Source organism: Uloborus diversus, unplaced genomic scaffold (assembly GCF_026930045.1).
Source record: "Uloborus diversus isolate 005 unplaced genomic scaffold, Udiv.v.3.1 scaffold_829, whole genome shotgun sequence".
Lineage (NCBI taxonomy): Eukaryota > Metazoa > Arthropoda > Arachnida > Araneae > Uloboridae > Uloborus > Uloborus diversus.
In genome coordinates, this window is record NW_026559043.1 from 10,355 (window position 1) to 36,350 (window position 25,996).

The 25,996-nt window shown below is 31.0% G+C and overlaps 1 protein-coding gene across 2 annotated transcripts in view; it reads right to left on the reverse strand.

Moving 5' to 3' along the window:
• Positions 1 to 783: 783 nt before the first annotated feature.
• LOC129233957 (fatty acid synthase-like) overlaps positions 784 to 25,996 on the reverse strand; it is a 54,946-nt gene continuing 29,733 nt past the window's right edge. Inside the window, exons 13-29 of one of the 2 annotated variants that reach the window (XM_054867868.1) lie at positions 25,328 to 25,698; positions 22,887 to 23,135; positions 22,599 to 22,775; positions 20,027 to 21,233; positions 19,017 to 19,165; positions 17,745 to 17,945; positions 16,889 to 17,218; positions 16,165 to 16,284; positions 15,513 to 15,635; positions 14,201 to 14,433; positions 11,099 to 11,449; positions 9,384 to 9,627; positions 5,930 to 6,169; positions 4,601 to 5,058; positions 3,482 to 3,757; positions 2,415 to 2,666; positions 784 to 1,130 (exon numbers count right to left, since the gene is read on the reverse strand). In XM_054867868.1, the coding sequence (XP_054723843.1) occupies positions 1,017 to 1,130; positions 2,415 to 2,666; positions 3,482 to 3,757; positions 4,601 to 5,058; positions 5,930 to 6,169; positions 9,384 to 9,627; positions 11,099 to 11,449; positions 14,201 to 14,433; positions 15,513 to 15,635; positions 16,165 to 16,284; positions 16,889 to 17,218; positions 17,745 to 17,945; positions 19,017 to 19,165; positions 20,027 to 21,233; positions 22,599 to 22,775; positions 22,887 to 23,135; positions 25,328 to 25,698 (5,095 nt within the window). In that variant the 3' untranslated portion in view covers positions 784 to 1,016. The remainder of the gene's footprint in view (positions 1,131 to 2,414; positions 2,667 to 3,481; positions 3,758 to 4,600; positions 5,059 to 5,929; positions 6,170 to 9,383; positions 9,628 to 11,098; positions 11,450 to 14,200; positions 14,434 to 15,512; positions 15,636 to 16,164; positions 16,285 to 16,888; positions 17,219 to 17,744; positions 17,946 to 19,016; positions 19,166 to 20,026; positions 21,234 to 22,598; positions 22,776 to 22,886; positions 23,136 to 25,327; positions 25,699 to 25,996) is intronic. The other variant, XM_054867869.1, reaches the window with a different exon arrangement.

Consider the following 25,996-nt stretch of genomic DNA (forward strand, 5'->3'; position numbering starts at 1 on the left):
ATTCAATTCATCCAATCAGTGCTTTGTTTCCAACCTACTCCTGTTGACCTTTTCTTGTAACTTCCCTTATATGGTACTAATTCAGGGTTTATATGGTGCATTACTTTGTCTTCCTACCACTTAGTTTTCTACAATTCTCTGATCTTGTGATAGAATTTCATTATAATTTAGAAACCCATGGTTTTAATTTCGATTTTATATTTTATAGAACTTGGAACTCTTTAGTGTTATTGGCGGCTACATGGGAATGTGGCTTGGAATTTCTCTACTTGGCAGTTATGACATCATTCTGGATACTATAATTCGAATTAATAAACAAAGGAAACGTAAGTCTCAAATAAGAAATTTTCATGATAAAAATAACTCCAATGAATTCGATTTCAAACTCCCTGATTCAGTAAAAACTGGCACTAACCAAAGACAAATGAAAAGAATCTACTAAATATTTCTGGAACTGTATCTTGTTCTTTCTTTATGACAATGAACAATCTTTCTGTGTCTAGAACAACCTTTGCTTCTCTCTTAAATTATCACATTATGAGATATTTAAAGTTTAGCTTCTTAGAATCTGTCTCATATTGCACATCTGCTTGCTTTCAAATTTAATCACTTTTAACTGATTACAAGGCATTTTTTTACTCCTGAATGCAGTTTTATGATTGATGAAAAATTCTGATAAATAGCATTATTGACTAACTTTAATATAATTAAATTCTGTAATTTGATACATACATAAGTAATATTTTACTTTTAAATGATAAAAATCCAATAATCATTTAAAAATCAAAACAAAACATAACATTTATTAATATTCAGATAATTAAACATTTATACAACAATTTTGTACAAATTATACAAATTTCAAACTTGTAACCAATTAAAAATAAAAACCTTAATTGGAACTATATTACAAAGCTTGATTTTCAATCACAAAAACCAAGAAAAAATGCATAAAACAACTGAAATGCATTAGAACATTACAGGATAATTGCAAAATGTCATTTCAAGTCCTTAGCTCAGTGGCTGAGAATTTCACTGATTAAGTTTGACACTTCTTTTGCTCCCTTATCTTGAATGAAAGAGTTATGCGTGCCTTTGACAGTATGTGCAGTGATTTTGCCTTCACAGACCTATAAAAGTAGAGAAAATAGTATTTTAAAACTTAATTTGAAGCTTTATGTATAATACACTTAGGTAAAAATGTTCAAAGTTCTACAAGTCTCTCAACAACAAAAAAGAGTGGCTGAGGAGCAATTGCTGTCCGTGAGAACATTCTGCAATGCCTTGTTTTTAAGTAGGAAAACTTAACTAGGGCCCATTAGGAAAAATTCATAAATATTGAAAGTAAAAAATTAACAATCAATAATTTGATTTGTTAAATTTAAAGATCAATCAAAAATAATTTTAAAAACTTTCTTCCCTTTGGGAAACTCATGATTTAATAATTTAGTTAAAAGATGTCAATTTATAATGTTTTTTAAAGTTTTGTTGTCATATGAGTAAGTGACTACTAGTAATGTAATATATATTTTTTTCTATTTATACCAAGAAAAGTCTTTTACATGAAATTACAAAACGTTTTCAAACTGCCCTGGTTGTAATCATTTTCAAATAGTAGACTGACTACAAGACAAACAAAACAAATGCATGAAGTCCTTGAAAAGCCAGAGGGGGAAAAGAGAGTATGAGCAAACAAAGGACAATGGGCTCATTTATAATTTATAATCTTAGTATAATTTCAGCATTATGTACACATCTTAATTTCTCCATTTACAAAAATCCATTTGTAAAAACATTAATTTTAAAATGTTTGCCAAAAACCAGATATGCAATTCTTTATTAATCTATCAAATCTCTTGTACATGTTCCGAGTTCACTCAAGAGCTCTGTAAAGCTGCTGACAAGAATGAAAACTTAAAATAATTGATGATTGTGTGTCATAATGTTGAATCATATCCATTTTGTAGACATAGTAATAATTTCAGCTATTTATAAAAATTTTGCAATTGAATTTAGTATTATTAGTGAATGTCTCTTTGTTTAACTTAAGAGTTCTGTAGGGCTACATACATACTTTCAAATAAGTGTTGATCCACGTCACCTGTTAAATACTAGTTTAAATATTGCTTTTTGTTGTAGCTTGAATATTTTTATTTTTTCTTAAACATATGTTTCTTTTTTTTTCAAAGACCATTTTTTGAAACGTCACTTGAGAGACACTTGGACCGGTACAGCCGATTTCTCTACAAAATGAGTGTAACCTCTAAAGTTTAAATTACGATATAATTATAAACATCATTTTTGATCTGTTCACCTTAAAGTTACTAAGAATAATCAAGTCAACATTTTAGTTAAAATTAGAAAATTGATAAACAAAATGTTGTCGTTTTATAAGGAAAAAGAGTTCTTCCTACCTTTTCCAAATCGTACAGTTCAGAAAATGTTTTTGCGATATCAACACTCTCAGAGGCCTTGATAAGTGTGACATCCTTTTGTAATCTGTACTTAGGTGTGTATTTCAAAGAGATCAAAAGTTTTTTATAGTACAAGTCAAATGCAGTAACAACATCTTCTAGTAGCAAATTAGGACATGCTTTGACAATTTTATCTGCTGTATGTTTGACTCTATCAGCAAAAGTGGGCAAGTTGAGAAGTTCTTTTTTGAGCTGTTGGAAGAGAGAGAAAAAAAAAGGAAAACTTAAGAAAATGTATATTTGAATGTTTAAATATGATGGAAAAATTTACAAAACAAACTTAAGATAGATGTTTAAAAGAACTGATACAGAAATTAAACAAAATATAAGAATTTTTATATGTTTTAATTAAGGCTAATCTACTTTTGTAAAAATGATTTATTTTTGACAAAGCTAACTTTTGCAAATTTTGCAATTTATTTTTGTATTAAAAAATTTAATGGATGCACTAACAAAATCAAAAGCACAAAAAAAAAGATTATCCCAGAATGAAAATTAGTACCTATTAAAACATGGCACAGCAAATCATCATAAACACTAAAAGAGATTAAGTGAGAGAGAATGTTAATAATCTTGTGAAGAATAGATTCTTGCAATTAAGATTGTATTGAAACGCTTTGCAATTGCAACTAATTTAAAAAATTCGTTTTGAGAGTCAAAACCCAGATCCTGCTATTCAACTCTTAGATACACCAAAAAACAGCTAATTACATACCATGCGCTATATTTTACTATACTTAATACATTGCTGCAATTAGGAATGGCTAATATTTCTCCATGTGAGATTGCTTTCATTTATTTGTATCTAAATTATAATTCTATTTTATATTATAAAATTATAATTCCCATTTATTTTAATACATGTACTTCAAACTAAAGTTGATATTTTCCTTAAATTAAAAATCCCAGTTGAAATATAATGTATAACAGCAGGCTTGAATTTATTGATTTGGCAAACATCAACTTGGCAATAGATAATTTTACCAAAAAAGATAACATTAACTTACATCACGTAAATCTTCTTCCATGAAATGTAACGTAAAGAATGATAATGCTTGTGCTTCTCCTTCTACTTGGGAGTCTTGCAAAAAGTGGGACTCATGCTCTCTTGTATAGGCAGTAACTAATGCAGGAGCACCATCCAACATGATTACAGATTTGATCACAGGATATTTGGTAGGTTCTTTTTGGGCTTGCAATGCCATTTCATAAGCCACAGAAGCTCCAAATGAGTATCCAGCCAAATAAATAGGATTACCATTAATGTTGAGAGATTTGATATTCTACAAAATAAAAAAAGGACTTATTAAAATAAAAAATTTCATATTTACAACAATACTATAAACTATACACAAGCTATTAATTTTTTGGTTGATATTGAGGTGTAATTCTACTTAAAATGATTTTTATGTAAAATCTAACAATTTAATTACTATGCTCATATTGCAAGTAAGATGAAATCATTTACTCTTTGAATTTTGAATTAGGGCTATTATGATAAGTATCTATTTCTAACCCTTTATTTTTTTAATGAACTTAAAAAATACATTTAATAACAACAAAAGATTTCATTCATTTAAAATAATAGTATCCAATTTTTCTGAGATGTTGAATGAACCAGTTGTTTCAATACTCTGGAAGACACTTTTTACAAAGATCACATTAACAGATAGAATAACATTTAAATCGTAACATTTAAAATGTTAACCTGTTAATGAGTATGAATAAATATTTTGTCATTCAGTCCCAGTTCTGCTTTTCTACGCAAGAAGGTCAGATTTCAATTTTCTACAGAGACATTTTTCCTTTAAAAATCAATTACTAGATTGATTCTGTAATTACCAACACATTAGAGCTAAGCTACATAACAAAAAAATAATTGGAACAACAATTAAGAACAAAACATATAATTATTAAAGAGGAAAAACCAAATATTTGGTAAGGTACTCAAAAACAAAAACTAACTTTTAGGATATACCTCTTTAACAGTGTTAAATACAGGTCTGACAAGACTTTGTGTGGACTCTACAATTAGATTGCAGTTTTCATCATAAATGATGCAATAAAATAATTTTCAAACGCGCCTACAATGAAGTATAATAATAAATTTCGACAATAATACTAACCTGCCAGTACCAAGAAGCAAGTTTTTCAAGTGACTCTGCTGGTGCATCACAAGTACATTGAATTCCATACACAGGACAATGTAGCAGTTGAGCAACACTTTCCAGCATCACAACTGTACCTTCAATGGGATGAATTATAAATAATGGAGAACCAGTCTTCACTGAATTCATATGAACTAATGTTTCAGAAGGTACAAGCTGTTTGCTCAGAAGAGAGCTAAAATGTCCAGCAACTTTTTTCACTTGCTTGGGTGCAGATTCTTCTTTCGTTTTATTGTCTTCTCCTTCACCTTCCAGTTTCTTCAAATCTTTAATCTTGAGTCCTCGAAGCTCAGGAATAGAATATACAAGCTCATAATCACGTTCCAGGAACTGTTTCACTTCCACACCCATCAGAGAATCCATACCCAATTCACCAAGAGATGTTTCAGGATTGATAACTGTCATGTCTTTGATACCTTTAAAAGAAACAAGTATGATAAGTACACACAACACAAAATGCAAGAACTAAAAGACGTCCTTTTCTTATCTGTTTATATGAACATTGTTACTAGTGTTGATTTGCATCTCTTAAATTATTATTTTTTTTTTAAATTGTTTGATTCAAAAAATGTTAACATATGCGTAAATAATCAACTATTAATCATATAAATTTAATCAGCAAAAATGTAAAACTTCTTACAACACTTCTCAATGTATCGGTAAGACCAGTAATACTTTAATCAATTTCGGCAAAAGTCAAGTTTTTAACTCAAATTTCTGATCCACAAAGTCTTTTGCAGTAAAAATTTCTCCTGAATGAGTGAAATTTATGCACAAAAAATATACTAAAATTTGTATCTAAAATATGCTGCTTAAGTCCAAACATGATACACAATCATTGCTATGTCTTGCTAAAAATAAAGTTTGAATTTCAACATTTTACCTAAATCAAGTTTAAAATTCAACTTTCCTTTTTAATACAGTGGCTGCATCTCATATGAATCACTTTTATTCTACACAGTTTTGATTCCATAAAGCGGCTGATTCAATAAAGCTGGATTTTGTTCCATTTTTCACAATTTGATTCATTAAAGCAATTGCTTCAATTAACCACCGATTCAATTAACCGGTTTCCACTGTATAAAAAGGTAAGAAAATGAATTTTAAAGTTAAAAATATTTAACTAAAATTAAACTGCATAATTTTCAAAATCATGAGAAAAATGGGCATTTTTTAACAATCTCTAATCTCATAACACAAAAATTAAATTATCCATAGTAACTTTTCACAATGTGAAACATTTGCTTTAAAAATAAACTAAATTACAAAGTAGTTGCATGTTCTTACCAAAGATATTAGCAACAGTTGAAAGAACATTGTGCTTTGATGATTTCTGTGTAGTAGTTTCTGATGGTTGATACGGCACAAAACTAGACACAACTGGATGGTTTTGTTGTAGGAACTTATCTAGAACAGATACACAAGAGAGAATACGCTGAGGGATGGTACCGCCGATGACTACATCAGATCCCACAGTATCTTGAATAACACCGACATCACCGATTGCACCCCACTGAATAGCTAAACCTGAAATTTAATTTTGGTTACAATCAATGAACCATAGAAATAAATTATAAAATGTTAAAAATGCATAACAAAATAAAGTTTGAAAGTGTTTTAAAGTATTACTATGAAACACACTCTTGATAGATGTGTAATATGTCTAGTTCTTGGTTGACAATTATGCATACACTGCATCCAATTTTGTAAATACTACATAAAACTGACCCTCCATACAAACGAAAAAGTGAATTTGGTAGGAATGCACCAGGCATAAGCACATGTAGCTCATAACTTTAAATGTAATGTATATCTCTGAGTTAAAACTACATTTCATTTCAAAACTTACGGTTGAAGAGCAAATGAGATATATATTTCTGTGATCAATGAGTTTTTAAAAAAACTTGTTCAACTTGTTGAAATTAATCCAAACTCAAAATTTTAACTCCTTTAAATGTATCTGAAGGAACAAAAACCTCAATTAATCATAGGCGGATTTAGGACTGAGTTCCTGGGGGGGGCAGGATTTTTTTTTTTTTTTTTTTTTGAGCAACATTTTAAACCCCCCCCCCCCCCCCACGTTTTGGTCTGTTTTCCTCTGATGCATAAGGCCATGCTTTACTTTTTCTTTGTTTCGTTTTCATTAATGTGTTTTCATGCTGTCCTATTTGAACAGGGGTGATTGTGTTCCGGTATTTTACCGAATTTCCGGTATTTTCGGACGTATTTCCGGTATTTTTATGTCCGGAAATACCGGAATTATATATTTTTTTTTTGTTATGCTTTTATCTCCCTACCTCCGCAATTTTTTTAAAATTATATAATACTCATCAAATATACCTGCAAGAGCCTTAAGATGGACACTTATCCCTTAAGATGGACAAATATATGTCAAGATAATTTGTATAACACCAGCTCAAAAGTAACTTTGTAACCCATTAAAAATTTAATCACATGTACGCACGATATTTTGACTCAGAACTATTTAATACTATGGCAAAGATGCACTTTAGTAATAAGGGTCAAAGATTACCCCCCCCCCCCCCGGTCTCGCTTTGAAACTTTCAGGTATTTTTTGATGAACTCACAATCACCCCTGATTATTGAATTGACCTGAAGAAAGGTTACTGGTATCAAGAGAGTGACGCAGGGCTCCCTTTTAAGTAGGACATAGAATATTCCCTAATGTGGGGGGTCCGGGGGTTTGTCCCCCGGAGGAAATTTTGTAAAATGGATATAAAATTCTGCATTTCGAATCCTTATAAGGGTTAATTGGATAGACAAAAATCTCTGGAAATAAAAAGACAAATATATATATTTAAGTTTTATGATTTAAATGTGCGTAAGTTAATACTTTAAAAGAAATGCTATACAGATTTAGAAAATATGTAACATGAGAGTAGCATACTACTTATTAGAACAATTCATAATTTATACACTTGATAAGAAATAAAATTGAAGCACACTTTGCTTAGGAGTTTCAAAGACTTGTCTAATTATTTTCAAGGTTTGGTTGGTTAGATTGGGTGTTTTGGCACAAGGATTTTAGAACATTTAATAATTTAAGGCACCTCATTTACACTTTCCAGTCTCTGAAATTAAGTTCTAGATTATACAATTGTACAGTATTATTCAAACTTTGTAAAAAAAAAGAAAAAAAAACATCTACTTTAAGTTTAAAAGAAAAAAAAAATAAACTATAGAATTCTCTCATTACAATAACCTTGTTTTTAATTATAAGCAGTGCAGAAAACGAAAAGGAATAGAGGTAGTGTATCATTTTTTCCGGGCTAAACAGATTAACAATATGCAGTAGAAGCATGATAAAAGTAATCAGTACAAAAGACTTTCCAAAATACTGCATTTGGGATTAAATAAATAGCAAGGTATGAAACATCTGAGTCACAAAAATTTATTTCAAGTAATATGTTAAAAACGTAAGCACCATGATTTTTACACTTTTGATGCAGGATGTAGCAAGGAGCTGAATTTGACATATTTTGGCATTCCTCCCCCTACCATTTGTTAGAAATTTTAAAATTTCAGGTTTGTAGCCACACGTTTTACAAATATTCAAGGTTTTCAAGCACTTGAAAATAAAATTAGTTTTTTCAAGCACTTTTCATTTTTTAAGGAACAAATCATGCAATTTTCATGCACAAATCATTGCGAGTTACGGACCCACTTTAAAGCAGTAGCCCGAAGCTATGGCTTATTTATCTTATAGGCAAATCCGGCCCTATATGTAATTCACTCTTACCTGTAGATTTTTGTAATTTTTACGAAAATTCGTCAGTTTTTTCGGTTAAAGGATTTTTACAATTTTACCAATCTGAACGTGTGAATTCCAGAAGGTTCTTCAAAATGTTTTGTCTGTAAGAACACAAAATATCTCGTTTTTGAAGCCACGCAAATTGAAAATAAACATTCTGAGAAAGAAAACAATTCATAATGAGTAGATCGTTCTGTTAGCGCAATGGGGGAGGGGGGTTCTCTTTGTTTTAGGTTCTAATTTAATACTTGTCAATTATTATAATAGTTGCAGCTGAATGCATAGCTTGTTTAGCCTATATTTTCATTTATATACTTGCCCAAATGGTTTTCAGTTCAAAATAGTGAATATAGGCATATATTTAGCACCCCAGTGACAGCTGTACTATTTGTATTTAATGTTCTTTTTTTTTTCTTTTCTCCCATCAGAAAAGGACATTCGCTATTCTCTTCATTTTCATTAAACTATCCAAAAAGGAAAAAAAATAATGATTTTTTTGTTTTAAGATTTTGGAAAATGTGTTCTTACTATTTTAAGTCTTCCCAAAACTGGGGTGCATTGCCCCTCTATGCCCCCCCTCAATAAATCCAAATAATAATCCAAATATAAAAATTCTCCCTTCTGAACAAGTCAAAAAAGAAAAAAAAAAGATTTTTTTAAAATTTTTTTGGAAGATGTGTTGTTACTATATAAAGTCCTCCCAAAACTGGGGGGGCATTGCCCCCCTCTGACCCCCCATAAAACCGCCCATGCAATTAATACGGTACATAACTGCATTTTTCATAAAAGGAGAGTCTAATAATAATTAATTCTGAAGCATTTAGACATTTCATGATAATCTGCATGAATGAAAACATTAATTTCCCAAATTTCTTTTTACAAATAGGTAGTTGAACATAAATCTATGTTTACAATGTTAAAACATCATTTGGAATGGTAACATCCTTTTCAGAAAATTAAGAAACGTACCAGGTAAACCTTCTTTGTGCCTTTCTTCACACACCCTTTCCATGACAGAGTTTGCATAACCGTAGTTACTTTGCCCAGCATTTCCACGACCACAACTGACTGAAGAAAAGCAAACAAACCATTCTAGATCTGGACACATTTTCCTAGAAAATTCATCCAAATGTCTAGTGGAAGATACTTTTGATTCTGCAACTTCTTGGAAGTTCTTTACAGTTTGGTTTTCCATGAAAGCATCTCGTAAAACCTAAATTTTATGAAAGAAAAGAAATTGTAAATAAAATAATTGTATTACGATGAAGGGTAGAAACAATTAACAAGCAATAATTTTTTTTCACTCCATTAGTTGTATTTGTTTTAAGTAGCTGTGCATAGGTTTTAAACGCAATATGTCAACACAAAGACAAAAAATGGAAAAAAAAATTAATTTGAATTTTTGGCATCTTGAATTCAAATTATGTTTTTCGTAATCACGAGCGTGTGTGTGTGTATGTGTGTATGTATGAGCGTGTGTGTTTGTGTAGGCATATGTGTGTGTGTAAGTGTATGTATGCATGTGTGTAAGTGTTGTGTATGCAGCGCTATGCGTGTACGCGTTTGTGTCTGTTTGCAGCCATGAGTGTGTGTATGTATGTGTGTGTGGGTAAGTGTATGTATGCATGCATGTGTGTGAGTGTTGTGATTGCAGCGCTATGCGTGTATGCGTGTAGGCGTTTGTGTCTGTGGGCAGCCATGAGTGTGTGTATGTGTGTAGGAGTGTGTGTAGGTGTGTGTATGTATGCGTGTGTGTGTAGGATATGGACGCAACTTGGACACGGTTTTCGCAAGAGGAGCAGCATCGTGAGGCCGGTCAACGCAACGGTGGTGCTGGCAGAGGGTACTGGCAGGAAAATAAAATCAGCGTAACGCCAAAACCAGTCAAATGAGAACAATAAGCAATTGTGATTGCTCAAAAAAAAAGGAGAGAAAGATCTTAACCAGCCACACTCGCCTTTTTTTACTCAGATAATACACATGAGTACAACTTCATACAGGTTGCAGAAATAAAATTTTGGAAAACTTTATGCTTTAAACATGCTTACAAATTTGTAAAGTTAAGTGCTTTGCAAACAAATTGTTCTTTTATGACGTTGCTGAATTCGTTTAACAAGCGATCTTGTAATGGAATTGCTTGAAAACTTATTTCAATATGTCCTACACAATAGTTTAGGCATTTAAGTTTCATGCGCTGTCATATTTCTAAGAAAAATAGAATTCAATGATGATAGCTTCTTATACATGCATAAAACATTTTAAATTCATAATATTCTTAAGATGCCAACATATGAATAGACCATTTTCTTAAAAAAATAATTTACTTAAAATTATGATAAGTTGAATAAATTTAGCTGAATTTAAAAAAAGTTTAATCAAATATTAATATTGATATAAATAGATTATTTTAAGAGTTAAATTACAAATTAATCTAAATTAAATTATGGCTGTGTTAAGGTTAACATTAATCAAAGGCTCATCAAAAGAATATCACCTTTTATTTGGAAAAATTATTTCACCATGATTTTATATAAGATTAAATCTTTGTGAGGAAATTTTAAACTTATAAGGTAACCAGAAGTAACCTTATAAGTTTAAAATTTCCTAAAATAACTAAATTCATAAATATGCTTCAAATTTATCTTTTTTAAAGTACTAACTGTGTAAAGCAATAAATAACTTACTAAAGCCAAGTTAAAAATGGCAGCTACTGATCCATGTTTTGAAGCTAGTTCAAGTAAAGCCTTTGCTTCTTCAGGTTTTGCAGCATTCAGCTTTGAAACCACAACATTTATGGATTCATCTCGCCATCGTTTTAAGCATATTTTCTGGTAACCAGTTTGGACGCCAGATCGAGAAGTGAGAATTATGTTTTTTGCTCCTCTGTCAACCAGCCACTGGCTCAGTTCTAGCCCAAATCCACCCAAACCACCAATAATAACGTAAGACTTTTTAGGATGGCAAGCAGTGCGAGCAAGGGCAGTGAAATTGACTGGAGTTGCAGGCATTTTCTTTACTGCTTCTTCTTCTCTAACCTATAATGGAAGAAGAAAAACAAGATTTTACTATTTTTAATGTTTAATGTTTTTTTTTTTACCAGAACACATGTAAGAATTTAACCTCTAGAAAAGTTGAAGCACAAATATAAAAAAAAATTAAATATTACAATATTATAAAATATTACAAGCTATTAATAATAAATCAATAATGATAATGGCAATCATCTTTTTCAAGCTATGCAAACATTTTTTTCCTTGAGAGGGGAGGATCCTTACTATCTTTTTTGTATTTTTATAAATCTATCAACATTAATAACCATAACTCGAGCTCAGGGTAGAGTTTTAACCTTAATGCCATAGTTTTTCCCTTTTTTTTCAAAGGAATGTTCAATATAGTGTTACTTCAACTATTGCACATTCATATCTCATTAGTATCAAGTCAATAACAATATCATCCTTACACTTTTTTCACTACACTTTTACAAAACAGTAGGTTATCAGATTAAATTTTTCAGATTAGCTTCTGTTAATAAGTTTTTTTTTTTTTTAAACTGTATTTATTTTTGCTTGGATTCTTTTATAAAGTTTAATGCGCCTGTAGTTGCTTCAACAAGGTAGCAAGTTTCAGGAATGTACTATTCTCAATAAGTTACTAAGACTATCATCTGCAAGTATCTGATGCCAAAGTGTAAAACTATTTCAAATTTTGTACAAAGTGTGCTCAGCAGTGTAATAGTGAGTAACGTTTTTTCTTTCAATGCACCGTGATCCTTAATAATGCAATGTAAAATAACAACAAAAAAAGTTGAAGTGTTTAAAGAATTTATTCTATTTATTATCCACCTAAGTTGAAAACCTACGATTTTATGACCACTTTATACCACCAGACCCAACTTTGTAGGTAATATATATACAAAATTATTTCAGTTTTCCGTGAATTTACTTTTTGTTTTAAACCGCACAATAATTTCCTTTAAAATCTAATGATTATACAGTTCTTTATCCAAGGATACTACAGTTGAAAAACAAACCATCATTCTTAAGATTGACTTAGAACTAGTGATGTGGATCGGGTAAATATACACAGTGGGTAGGTAAATATTTTTTGGGTATTTACCCAAAGCCTGGGTAAATACCCAAAAACTGGGTATTTTACAAAAAAAATGCAAAAAGTGAGTCTGAATTTTTTTTAAAAGTCTAAATATGAAATAATTGATAAAACTGATACATACATATGTATTACACAGTTCATAATATTTTTTATTGGAAGACTTGATGAAATTATGAAAGAAACAAATTGTGAACAAAAGAATCTTTCTTTTCAATGTCTTAATTCGACAAGTATAAGCAATTCAATGATGAACTCAGGGTTTCAAAATCACAATCTAGGTTAGTCATATCCAAAATGAAAGAAAAAAAAAGGAAGCATGAGGGATGCTTGGAAGAATTAACTGAGAACTTATTAAGACTATGATGTTATTTATTTATTTTATTGCTGTTTAAGTGATAACGTGCAAATATAGAAACAGTTTTGACATTAATAAGCAAAAAAAAAAAAATCTATATTGTTTACTGTTGCCTTGCTCATTTGCATTTGCTCCCCGGTACTTCATGATGAAAATGTATTCAAACTATTTTTAATGCACGCAATTAGTGATGTCGGGTGGGAAGGTAAATATTTTTTTGGGTATTTAACCGAAGGCAGGGTAAATTACGAAGTAGTAATTGCGTATAGTATCCTTAGTAATTGCAAATTTTGCCAAAGAAAACTTTAGGTAGTATCAAAAGATGATGATTTTCTTTTTAAAACATAAACTGTAAAATGAAAATTTAAAAATTTATATATTATAATTTTTTTAATTAAAGGCGTAATGAAATCTTATCAAAAAAACTGTCATAATTTAGAATGAACTATTCTAAAACTTAAATAGGATGGCAGGACAATTTAATTTTTTATGGGGTAAAGCAAAGGGATTTAAGTTTAATTTTGTCACATAAATGACGCTAGCACAACTTTTCATCTTTGATTTTTCATAATATCATGCTACTAGTTAGTTTTGGCTTTGAGTTGTAATCAGTTTGTTCAAAGCCTCCTAAATACTAAATGCCTGTCACATTTGTTTAAAAGTGATCCTCCGCCGGTACACAAACAACGCTACTACCTGACAGCAACACATGGATGGTGTTGCTATGACGATGAATCCAAACTATTCAAATCAAATCGTTAATTGGTTAATTTTAAAATTTAAATTTAGAAGTTAACTAATTGTTTTCTCTGCTTTGAATTTCTAATGCTTTCGACCTTCGATAGTTGGCAGTAGCCAGAAGACCGAAAATATACTTACTGGGATCATTTTGCTCTATGTTAAAAGGGAGAACGCAATAGGCATTTAGTATTTAGGAGGCGTTAGTTTATCACTCACTTTGTATTTGTATTGGTAAAACTTTAAATTTTGCTTTGAAAAGTGAAAAACAAAAAAGAAAGATGGGGACATGGATTAGGCATATCCAACACATTTAATGTGAATATCATACTAGATTGCTAAGTTGTTTCACACAATAATTCTTTAAATATGTGATCAAAATACAATCTTTGGGCAAAAATTTACTGTTTTTTATATGGTTGGTTATATACATACAAAGCGGAATACATACAGAAAAATATTTTAGTTGAATATAAATTTTTGAAATAAATACCCAAGTAAATATCCATTTTGGGTATATACCCTGGGTATTTACCCCTAAAAATAAATACCCAGGTATTTTACATCACTACTTAGAACTCACCTTCAAAACTACTTTTCCTATATGTCGCCCACTAGCCATGTATCTGAAAGCTTGTTCAGCTTGGTCATGGTTGAACAGTATGGTGTTGAGCGGCTGAACCACTCCATCGGCTATTCCTTTGTTTACTAAAGCAACAAGTTCTCGTTTGGCACGGGAGCTGTAAGTTGTTCTTTCAAAGAGCGCATCCAATAATATTCCATGGAAAGACATATTTTTCAAAAAGATTGCCATGCCTAAAATGATAGGTTAAAAATGTAAGAATAGTTCCCCTTCATTTGATCATCTCTTGCATTATCATAAACTTTTATTAAGCAATTAACATTTAAGTTGTCATAACTTATGAATAAGATAAAGAGAAGTAATTTTGTGTTGAAAAGTATAAGATAATATTACAACCAGCGGAGTACCTGACATGGGTGACACCAGGGCAGTATATGGTGTCCCCCCCCCCCTCTGAAAATTTTCCTATTTATAGTCTTAAAAATGCATTTTAGCTTTATATTTTCAATAACTTGTAATTCCACTTAGGGTGTCACCCCCAAGACGGGTGACATACATGGGGAAGGGGTTGACCCCTTCCCTTCCCCTCCCCGTAGCGAGACCACTGATTACAACAGTAAAAAAATTTGCAGACATATGTTTCGGGGTTTATAACTAACCCCCTTACAGACGAAAAGAGGCTTCAGTTGGATGTCTTTTCTTTCATAATATCACTTTCTTTAGCATTGAAAAAGTGGTTATGTAATCCCAAAACACATGTCTGCAGCTCCCTGCAAATTTTTATAATATAATCTCTTACTGCAACTTAAAAAAGAATTTTAAATTTTACATTGCTCATATTGCAGCTGTTAATAATAGATGAACAACAGTGCTTACAAAAATTTCCATTTTGTATTTGCAGTTTTGCAAATAAGTCATACATAAAACTTATCATTTGATATGAGTTTAAAGCAATAAAATTAATTTGCGGGAAAAATTCAATTCAACCTTCATTAAAAACAAAACTAGTTTAACTTTTAAGGGCATATTTTATACTGACCAGTTTTAACAGGCATTGACTCTCCTTTTAAAAAAAAATACATTTCGAAACTTGAAGCAATTTTTAATAATTTACATGCCCAAAAAAAAAAAAGAAAAAGCAGTTTTTGAAAGATAAAATATCGTTATTTAACTAATAAAAAATTTAAAACTTAACAGACACCTTGAACATAAATGCACAACTATCAATTACATTCATAACTCCTTTCATAAAAAAAATAACAATAATAATAATAAATAAATAAAACAAAAAAGCTGAAGGAAGAATGCTTACCTAAGGGTGTATTATTAGACAAATCATATTTTCCAATTTCTAGGAAACGACCATGCTGAGCTAAACAGTTTAAAGATGCTTTCAACTTATCATCAGCAAGAGAATTGAGGACAACATCAACTCCTATTACAAGAAAAAAAAATGTCACTTAACTCAGTGTGAATCATACTAGCCTAATGAGCCAAATGATTAAATAAAGGATTTCTACTCTGCGGGCATCAGGCTCCTTGAATTTGCACCAATTAAAGATTTTCTTTTAAAGGTAAGCAATTCAAGAGTATGCAACAAAAAAATAGGTAAATTTTGACTACTTTGTAATCATAGTCATAAGTTAAGCCTATGTCGTTTGGAAAAAATTAGTACCAAAATATTTTAAAACTTTAAAGTTTATTTTAAAATAAAGTTTAAAATTTGATGCATTGCAACTAAATCAATTTTCGAATCCTAATTGGATTGAGGAAAGCACTCTGAATGGCAGAAAGGATAAAAAGCTAATCTTACGTACTAGTTGCCTCGTAGGGAAGGTGATTAAAAGATGATTATCTTTTTCACTTTCAAGATAAAATTTAGGTCAGAATGGGTTGGTTGCAACAAAAATTTACTTCAACTATTTTTTGTTGTATTATGAATTCAGTTTGAAAAAAAAACATACCTTCACCGTTTGTGACATTCAAAATATATTGCTCAAATGAAGTGTCCCGAGAATTGCAGAAATTTCTATCTTGCAGCTGAGGAAATCTTTGTTTGAGAAAATCTCTTTTTTCTTGTGAACCTATGCAGAAAAATAAATAAATACTATTAATTGGTGCAATACAATGCAATTATTTACAATTAAATCACTCAGTTAATATTTTTCAAATGATTTTCGTAAATCCTAGCCCTTTTAACGAATGTTTTGTATCTGCTATAAATTTTTATTTAAATGAAAACCAAAATATAGAACTCAAACATTAAAATATATTTAAGAAAAGTTCTGAGCAATTAATTAACAAAGTAAACATTTTTAAAATAACTTGCTTTTACAGAAAAATGGAAGGAGGGCATTTAGTCACCCACTTTTTAAAAAAATGCTATGATGCCAAAAGGTAAAGTATCATTTTAACAATGGAAATAAGATAGTTATGAAATTGGAAATTAAGAAGTCTCAAGATAATAAAAATTGTTTTTGTTCAAACACAAAATTATGGAATGAAAGTTTTAGTAGAAAAATGTACACCATAATATGTTGGTGTTTTTGACTTCAGCCAACTTATTTTATATTTATTTAATTATTTATTTTAATACTTAGTTTCAATTTGGTTTTTTAGAAAAAATACTAAATCCAAATATTTTTTTCTCATATTCACACTTTAAGTAAAACTAAAAACACAACATACCGACTGTAGTAAAAACTTCACATCCGTAGCTCAAAGCAATTGCAATTGACGCTTGTCCAACACCACCACTTCCAGAATGAATCAAAACCTTTTCTCCACTTTTCAAGTTCCCTCTGACAATGAGAGCATAATAAGAAGTTGAGTAGGCAACTGGAACCGTTGCAGCTTCCTCAAGGGTCCAAGCATCTGGAACTTTCCACACAAAATCTTCATCAGCAATAACACTTGTAGCCATACCTCTTGCTGGTAGAACACCCATCACTCGATAACCTTCTCTGTCACGACCTGAGAATTCGAACCCAAGTATGCAGTCCTGAAGGGCCAAATCGCCTAGGAAGAAAATAATACTCATATAATAAGCACCTTTTGCTCACTCAATAACAGATTTATAGAAGAATTTTGCTTCTCAAATCATTTCAGTTTTGGAGTTTAAAATTTTAAATTCTACTCACTGTGATTTAATTCAAATTTTGAATACTTACCCATATGATTTTAATGAAGAATTCAGACATGATTTAGTAAAATAAAAAGAAATTTTGTTCGTGGTTATGTTATAATTTTAAATCGCGGAGGGAAATAAGATACTATAAAACAAGCTGACTTTACACTGTAACGCTATAGATAAGTTCAAGATAGACATCAAAGCAACAAATTATTTTCATTTGGTACAAACATGTTATTAGACTTGTTTTGGTAATAGGTTGAAGGAAAATGATAACTTTTAGCTCACACAAAAAATAACTAAATTAGTGTTTGTTACATAAAAATCAAATATCTTCAATACATGTACTCAATGTCTGTATAATACACAATGCGACTTATATTACATTTTTTAAGATGTAATTATAAAATTTACCTGGTATAGCATCAGGAGGTAACTTTCCACTAGCCAACATAATATCTCTAAAATTAAGAGATGCATAATATACATCACATAAGATTCCATAATTAGGTTTAGAAATGTATTTCAGGGGTGAATCTAACCAAACAAGGCTCGACAAATCTCCTCGAGTAAGCACATTCAAGTAAGCATCTCCTGTGGTTACTTTTGTAGGATCTAAAATGACAATTGAAGATGATTAAAGCGTGCAACATTGTATTAAAACTGTTCACAGATTAAAATAAATACTGTCACTGAATCAATGAATATTTTTTTGAATAATGAGGAAGAATTTTGAATTTACTTCAACAATATATTATACAACAAAAAAGTTATAAGAGGAATTTTTTTACAGAAATTATACATTTTTTACTGGAAAAAATGGAAATGAGTACAAAAACAATCATAACATAAAATGTAACAACATTAATTTCTATTAGAAAAAATGATATTTATATTGAGTGACATTGAAACTGCAGTATAATGAAACATGCAAAAATTTGAAGCATTTCATTAAATATTTCCTTTGCCCAGGAAAAAATATTTCACACTTTTTTTAAAACTCATAGATTTTGCATGACCATCCCAAACATGCAAGACTTTATTACTAAAAGAACTGACTTAAAAAATACAAAAACTTTAAAAACATTTGGTTTACTTCAGAGTTCAAACAACATGAAATACACTATTTAAACTCTACTCTTCATCCTAAAAAGAAGATATGAGTAAAATCAAGATTCTCAGAGTAAAATAAAGAGCTTTTTTCCTAATTCTCTGAAAAAAGAAAGTTTTTCAAACAAATTTTAACAGTTATAAATTGGTACAACTTTTAAATTCTCTTAAAACTTAGATTGAGTCTCAAGAAGAAAATTAGAACAATTATGTTGCCAACTTAAAGTTACGTTTAATTATGTAGTATAGTATGAATTATATTTTTATTATTTTATTTTTAATAAAGGAAATGAAAAATTATTGCAAAAATCTTTCAAATGTAATCAGAACCTGAAAGCAGGGAAGGATTGTGAGCAATTGTGTGTAAAAAAGGTATTTTAAACACTATTTCATTACAAAATTCATAAAATATTTAACAAAAACAGGACCTGAAATCAGTAACACTCATTGGATTTGTTTAAAAGGATTATTTAGAACTTCAATTTTGAAAAGGAAAGTTCATTGCTTTTCAAATCAGTTATGATAGAACTAGAACATATTGAAAACATGATATTTATTATTTAAAATTAAAATTACCTTCACTAAAAGTTATATGTCTATAAGAGCCCCAGGTGCCTTTTTTAAACACATTCATTGTTAAATCCCTATTGAATACATCTTCATAGAAATGGCTCTTCAGCTTAAAATCAGGAACTTCCTGAACTTCTTTATTTGTAAAAACACATCTAATAAAATAGAAAATCATACAAACAATTAGGAAATGACAAAATGTGTACAGAAAATACATTTAATACTTTAAACCTCATGAGCTGCTGAGACCTAGAGGGAAGGTATAGCCAAGAGTATACCTTCCAAGAGGATGGTGTTTTTAAAGTGTTAAAGTACTAAATCATGCCTTTTAAATACAGTCTAACCTTGATAACTCGAAGTTTATAGCTTGAATATTCTTTTATATCGAAGCTTTTATCGGGTCCCAAACTCTGGCGACTGTTTTGGAAACTTCCCATTACTCGAACCACCAATAACTCGAACGTTTTAGCTAGTCCCTTGGCACTTCGAGTTATTGAGAGTTGACTGTATTACTTTTAAAGATTTATTTTTTTCACTCAACTATCTTACCACAAACAACAATCAAGCGCATCACATAAATGACAAAGAATGAAACAAATAACTCTTTATGTTTCACTGTGTATTATTTTATTTTTTATAATGAAATTATGCTTATAACAGTATTTTTATCTGGTCCCTTTCAATTTGATTTAAACGGGTAAGATTGTATACCCAAAACAGAACAAATTATATTCCCTCCCTTTACAATATAAGTTTGTAATTTAATTACATATTTATGTCACATATTTATTATAGTCTTATGAAAATGTAATTCTTTAAACTGCTCAAATATAAAACTGAACAACTATGAAAAATAATCCAGAATAATTTCGTGTTTATTTCACATAACTAATAAGAAGGTAACAAAATATCATTTCAGAAAAATTGAACAATTCAAACAAGAAAAAATAAATGACTACCTTATAAAGCAATATGCACATAAAAAATCTAAGTTTCATAGTATTAATCATTTTTACCTGATGCTTGTTCCACCAGGCTCTTGACGAAGACAATTGACAAGTCCAATTATTCCACTGTCATGACATTTTTCACTAACTAACCATACTCTAGCAGGATCAGAAGAAGCTTGCACTTCACTTAATTTTTCCTTTACTTGATCTACCCATTTCTCATACTTGTTATGTATTACTGGTACAATGTGGTCAACATAGTTCACATTTGGTATTTTTCTTACTAGGTACATTGTTGATGCCAAGGAATCCGACTTCTTACAAATGATGTTGAAATTCGATTCTTTGAAGGACTGTTCTATTTCAGATTCACGGTATGCAGGTATAACAGTCTCTCCCACAGCACTCAGGAACATTTCTGCAGGAATCAGGCGTGTCCTTTGTAACATAATTAAAAACCCATTATCTTTCAATACTTCAGAAGCATTATTAAGTATATGCTTAAGCTCTTTCTTAGAGAAGTCAAGGTATTTTACCAGAATGAGATCCACATCCTTGAAATCAAAGTCAGATTTTGAGTCCCAAGATACCAACTGAATATTTTTTGAAGAAAGACTATCTTGTTCCAAGATGTCAGGGTTGGAATGCGCTAGGGTATAAGAAACATTTAGCATTCCTAAACCTTGAATAAAGTCTGCCACTTTAGCACACATTGGTAAAAGACTGTTAGACAGTTCAACAACCTTTAGCTTCCTGGAAGAAGCATTTTCTAAAACAATATCAACGACTGTTCGTAAAGGAAGTTCATTGAGCATTGTTTGAGACAAAACATCAGTGTCTCTGTCAGACATATAGTTGTTCAAATGATTCTTAACATGTTGGGATAAGTCTTTGCTAGTAGCTGTATTCATAATGCCACAAAGAGCTTTTAAAAGGACATGGTTATCAGAGTTGGATTTTAAGTAGTTTGATATGAGAGCATCATCAGCTTCTTTAAAGCCATTCATAACATCTGTTATTTGATCCTTGTTCTTTCCAGACAATTCTAAGATTGTTTTTGCGACAGAGGAGCACACTTGAGTGTATCTTTCTAAGGATTCAATCTCAGCCTTGGGCAGAGCACATGGTTCATCATATGGAACAAATCGATATTGTTCCAAAAGGGGAATTTGTTTAACTTGCTGCCTAGGTGCAATGCTAGCTTTCAAGTTTTTGAGCTCAACTCCACCAGCAAAACATTGCTTTGTATGTTTATCATGAAGAATTGGGATGCCTGTAAAAATGAGAAACTGAATTTTAGAATTAAGGAAACAAATCTTATTCCATCTATAGTATGTTGATGATATAGTAAGAAAAGAAATTAAGCATTGCTCCAATCTTAAAATATAAACTATGTAAATGCAATCATTTAGTTGCATGAGTAACTGATACATCTGTTCTCTCGAATCATGAACTAATTAGGCAAATTTAAAAATCAAGAAGTGATTGAAAGTTGTGAGTAGAATGAAATAATGTTTCACATCATTTTTTAAGAAAATAAATTTTAAAAAGATATTAATTGATCAATTTTGATGATTGAATTACCCTGTAAATCTTTTCCTTAAAAAAAAAATAATGTAAAAAGAATACTAAGATGCATTTTATACAAGTTATATTTTTAAAAGTTTCACCATATTTCTTAACTCTGTATTGTTGTTTGGTTATTAAAAAAAAAAAAAAAAAACTTTATCATTATATCAGAAATTTCGGTTGTTAATACTTTCCATTTAAATCAAATAACATTCACAATGGTTAAAAATGAAATACATAGCAATATTAGGAAGTAAAATAATTTTGTTTACTTCCTAAAAAATGCAGGAAGCGCTGATAAAAAATGTCAGAGTGCTAAAACAATGGGACTAATTGCAGGAATTCTCCTATAATGTTGCAATCAGCAACATGGCTTTGCTCTAAAATGATCAGGACATGGCAAAAAAGCTACAAACGTACTCGTATAGCCCAGATTACAAAAAATTAGTACTAGTTTCCACAAACTTGCCTACCCTAATTTAGTAAACCTTGGTTATTAATATGTTATAATTATCAAGACATTTAACTTATTGAACTCTAATGACTTGTCACAGCTGACTATGCTTAATTGGTCTAGCACACAAAGGATATCCATTGCTCACAAAGTGCCCAGGCTTACACTGCCTCTTGCCCTCCCCCCCCCCCTTTAGGATATCTTGAACTCACCAAAACCCGGGACTGCTTTTCCCACCATGTTACTTGTTGATGTTCGTTCGTTTATCACATTTGTCCTTTACCTGTACCAGGGGTAGTTAAATAAGATTTCAATGGGTTGAAACAGCTGTATTGCCAAGTAGCTAATGGGCGATTCTCGAAAAACGCTAAATTTTTTATTTTATTCAAGTAACTATTAATTGAATATGGTATTAACTGTTATGCTTTGATAGTATATTAAAGCATGTATTATTCCCCAATAGCATTATTTTTTGAAGGCTTTGGTTAGCTGGAAAAAATAAATAAACTTAGCGTTACGTACGGGACACTTTTTCGAGAATCGTCCTAATGCAGATATAACAAAAATTTTGATTAAAAATATATTTATGAAAAATATTTAAATAAAAATACTAACCTTCAAGATTTTGAGACTCCTCAACTATTTTATTATGCAACACAGGATTTATTTTCAGACTCTGAATTCGTGTTGGCAGGAACAAAGCTCTTTGATTTGAGCCTAAGATAGTAAATTGAAGCATAGTGTCCAAAAATACAACCCAATTTTCAGACCAATTCAAAAGGCCTTTGTTTCCTATAAGAGACAAATTTTAAATGAGCAATTTGTCACTAGAAATCCTCTGCTTTGATTTATTAATAATATTTTTGATTAAAAAAACATTAATGCAATAAATAAACTAATTACCTTCTAAATCAGAGCCAATTACACCCTGGAATGTAGGACCATAATCATATCCTTTCAGCCTCAGTTCTTTGTAGATGTCTTTGCTGTTAAGTTGCAGATCAGGCTTCTCTGACTTCCATTTTGGCATGTAGTTTGGATCATGTAATTCTTCAGGGCAATACGCACGTCCAGTGCACACTGTCATGTTTCCCTCCGATATCTCAAAATCTCCACCAGCACTCGTAATATCCACCAAAAATTTTGTTGAATCTGAAATAAAGTCACAGGATTTTAAGTTATTGTGCTAAACAAAGAAACTTTTTTGCTGCAAATTCAAGGAAATAAAGTCTTAATATGTAAAAAATGCCACAAAATAGAATGCAACCACATTTACATCACATAGTTTCATAAAAGAAAAAAAAATTACTTGCTAAGAAAAAATTTAATATGGATTTGCATTCCATAAACAGGTTTTTTTTAATGTCCCCCCCCCCCCCAAAAAAAAAGGTTTCGAGTTTTATGCATAAAAGTTTTTGCAGCTGAAAAATAATTTTTCCAAAAATATTTTATTCTTTTTACCAATTGATTTAGAAAAAAAAGAAGTCAAAGATATGTTATTGAGACCAGAAAAATTACATCATTCTCCATCCTTAAGAAAATATGTCTATCTTTTGAGAAAACAACTAGAAAAAAGTTATGACTATTTTTGTAAGCTTTGTAAACTTATTAAGCATTGCATGACGATAGTCGAGTTCACAAATGGATATATGACTAATTAATATAATTACAAACAAACTTGAAACTTTACACTGAAAATCATTAATTCCAAAACAAATGCTATACACAGTGGCGTAGCTAGGGAGGGGCGGAGGGGGCGGTTTGCCCCGTGCGGCACTTTTCGGGGGGCGGCAATTTCGCACTTTTGATGCGAAAAAATTTAACGCGTTTCCCCAATTAGTAAATCATGCTTTTGATCTTTTTTTGGAGTCAAAAAAAAAACGGTCTTTTAATTATAAGGCTGTGGTACGACTTTGATAATAAAATTATACTCAAATACAAAACACGCGTTGGTCTTGTGGACACCTCAGGATTATATTGTTTGTTTTTTCTCTCTTCCTTCGTCTGAAGCTACAGACTGAGGGCGATGTCGTATTTTTTGGGAAGAGTAACCGGAAGAGCCTTCCTATTCCTTAACGTCACCAAACAGCCCAAAAGTGCAGTTTTAGGCCTTGAGTCACGAAACATTTCCAAAGGATAGCGCCCACCCCATCCCTTTACATCTCATCTTTTAGCCTAAAATTGAGTTTTTAAAATTTTAATATCAACAAATTCCTGAGGGCGGTTAAGCCCTGACCCTTCCTTTAATGTCGTTAAAGATAGTCTAATATTTGTATTAAGGATATCAACTTCGAACTTTAAAATCCTCATCGCATCCAATGTCTCCAAAAATAGTTTAACGTTGGGTTTTAGAAACTGAAATTTCAGAAAAATTCTAAGGTAGGGACCCCAAAATGTGCACGAACCTAACGTCATCGTAGGTGGCTCCAAATTTCGTTTTTAGAAATTTCTAAGGGAACACCGTAAAGCTTTCTTCTCTCAGGGATGAAGAGCTTAAAATGAGCAACAGTTCCAAAAAAGATTTCGTGTGGGAAACCCCCCTCCGAACTCTCTCTCTCATGACGTTGTCCGTCAAACAATGGCTAACGTTGCGGTTTTAGAACGTCATTTTCAAAAAGTTCCGTTGGGAGACAGGAAAATCATCTGACTTCCCAACTCTTTTGGAAATAGTCGGAAACTTATGCCATCAAAGATAGCCTACAATTCCATATTTGAAACTTCAGCATTGGAAAATTTCTCGAGAGCTCGCCTACGTACCACATTCTCTTTGACGTCATTAAAGACAGGCTAAAATTGATTTCAAGTTTGAAAATATTTCGAGAGGAAAATCCAGTCTTTATTGAAGTGAAGGGAGGCCCTTACACACTAGATACAGCCCACATTTACGTGCTTTTAAGTTTAGTTGAAAAGCTTTCCGGACAGCTCCGCTGAACCTTCCCAAATGTCTTCACGTATCCAAAGATAGCCTAAATTTGCCTTTTTAAGACTTCAGTTTCAGAAAATTTCCTGGCGAACTCCCAAACCCCCTAACGTCAAAAACATAAAACTGATTTTAATTTTGAAAAAAATTAAATTTAAACTGTTGCCGAAAATCGCTTAAATTAACAACCTTGACTTAACTTTTGGAATTTTTCGGTGGAGCTCTGAATTCCTTTTTTTTTCTCTTCTGCAAGGGAAAAAAGAAGGAATTTTTTTTTTCTTTTTTAAAATCTTTTTTAAATACTTTTGACTCTTTAATGTATGAACTATTTCCCATAAAAAGGACGGCAAATTGAGGAACCGCCCCGGGCGGCAGAAAACGTAGCTACGCCACTGGCTATACATAAAACAAAACTAATACATACTTGTCTTTGACAAAACAGTTGCTCGATGAATTTTCACTTCTTCAAATGTGACAGGCAACTGTGTCATTTCCACATTTTTCAGCTCAGCAAGTGCCTGCCAAGCAAGTACCAAATAGCCAGTAGCAGGATACAAATATCTTCCATCAATGCAGTGGCCTAGCATATAATTATCTGGAGATTCTTCTGGACCAGCATTAACTTCAATTATCATCTGAGATTGGTTGGTGTTCTTGTCCCATTTGGCCACTGTCCAACTCTCAGAGTGGTCCCACTTGATAAGTGGTGAAATCATGGGAGTACCTTTAGGTACTGGCAAAGTGACGGAGGGATACAGTTTCTCAATATCAGGGTTGAGTCCACAATTGTAAAGCCTAGAAAGAATGCAAATAACTTTAATTTCAATTGCATAATTTCATTTAACAAGAGTGTTGCAATGAGATGTGTGAAAAATAAAATTTAAAACAAAGCCTCAAATGCTCTTCAAAAGAGATCTCAGCTATAAATTTAGACATTGATTCAAGTATAATTTTAAATCTTAACACAGTATTTAAAGTTATAGTTAAATTTATAATACAAAGTTATATCATTAAATTACTTTTAATAATGGAGATTTAATGTGGAACTCTATCAATAAAAAATTGTTATTCCTTAAAAACCTGAAAGTATATA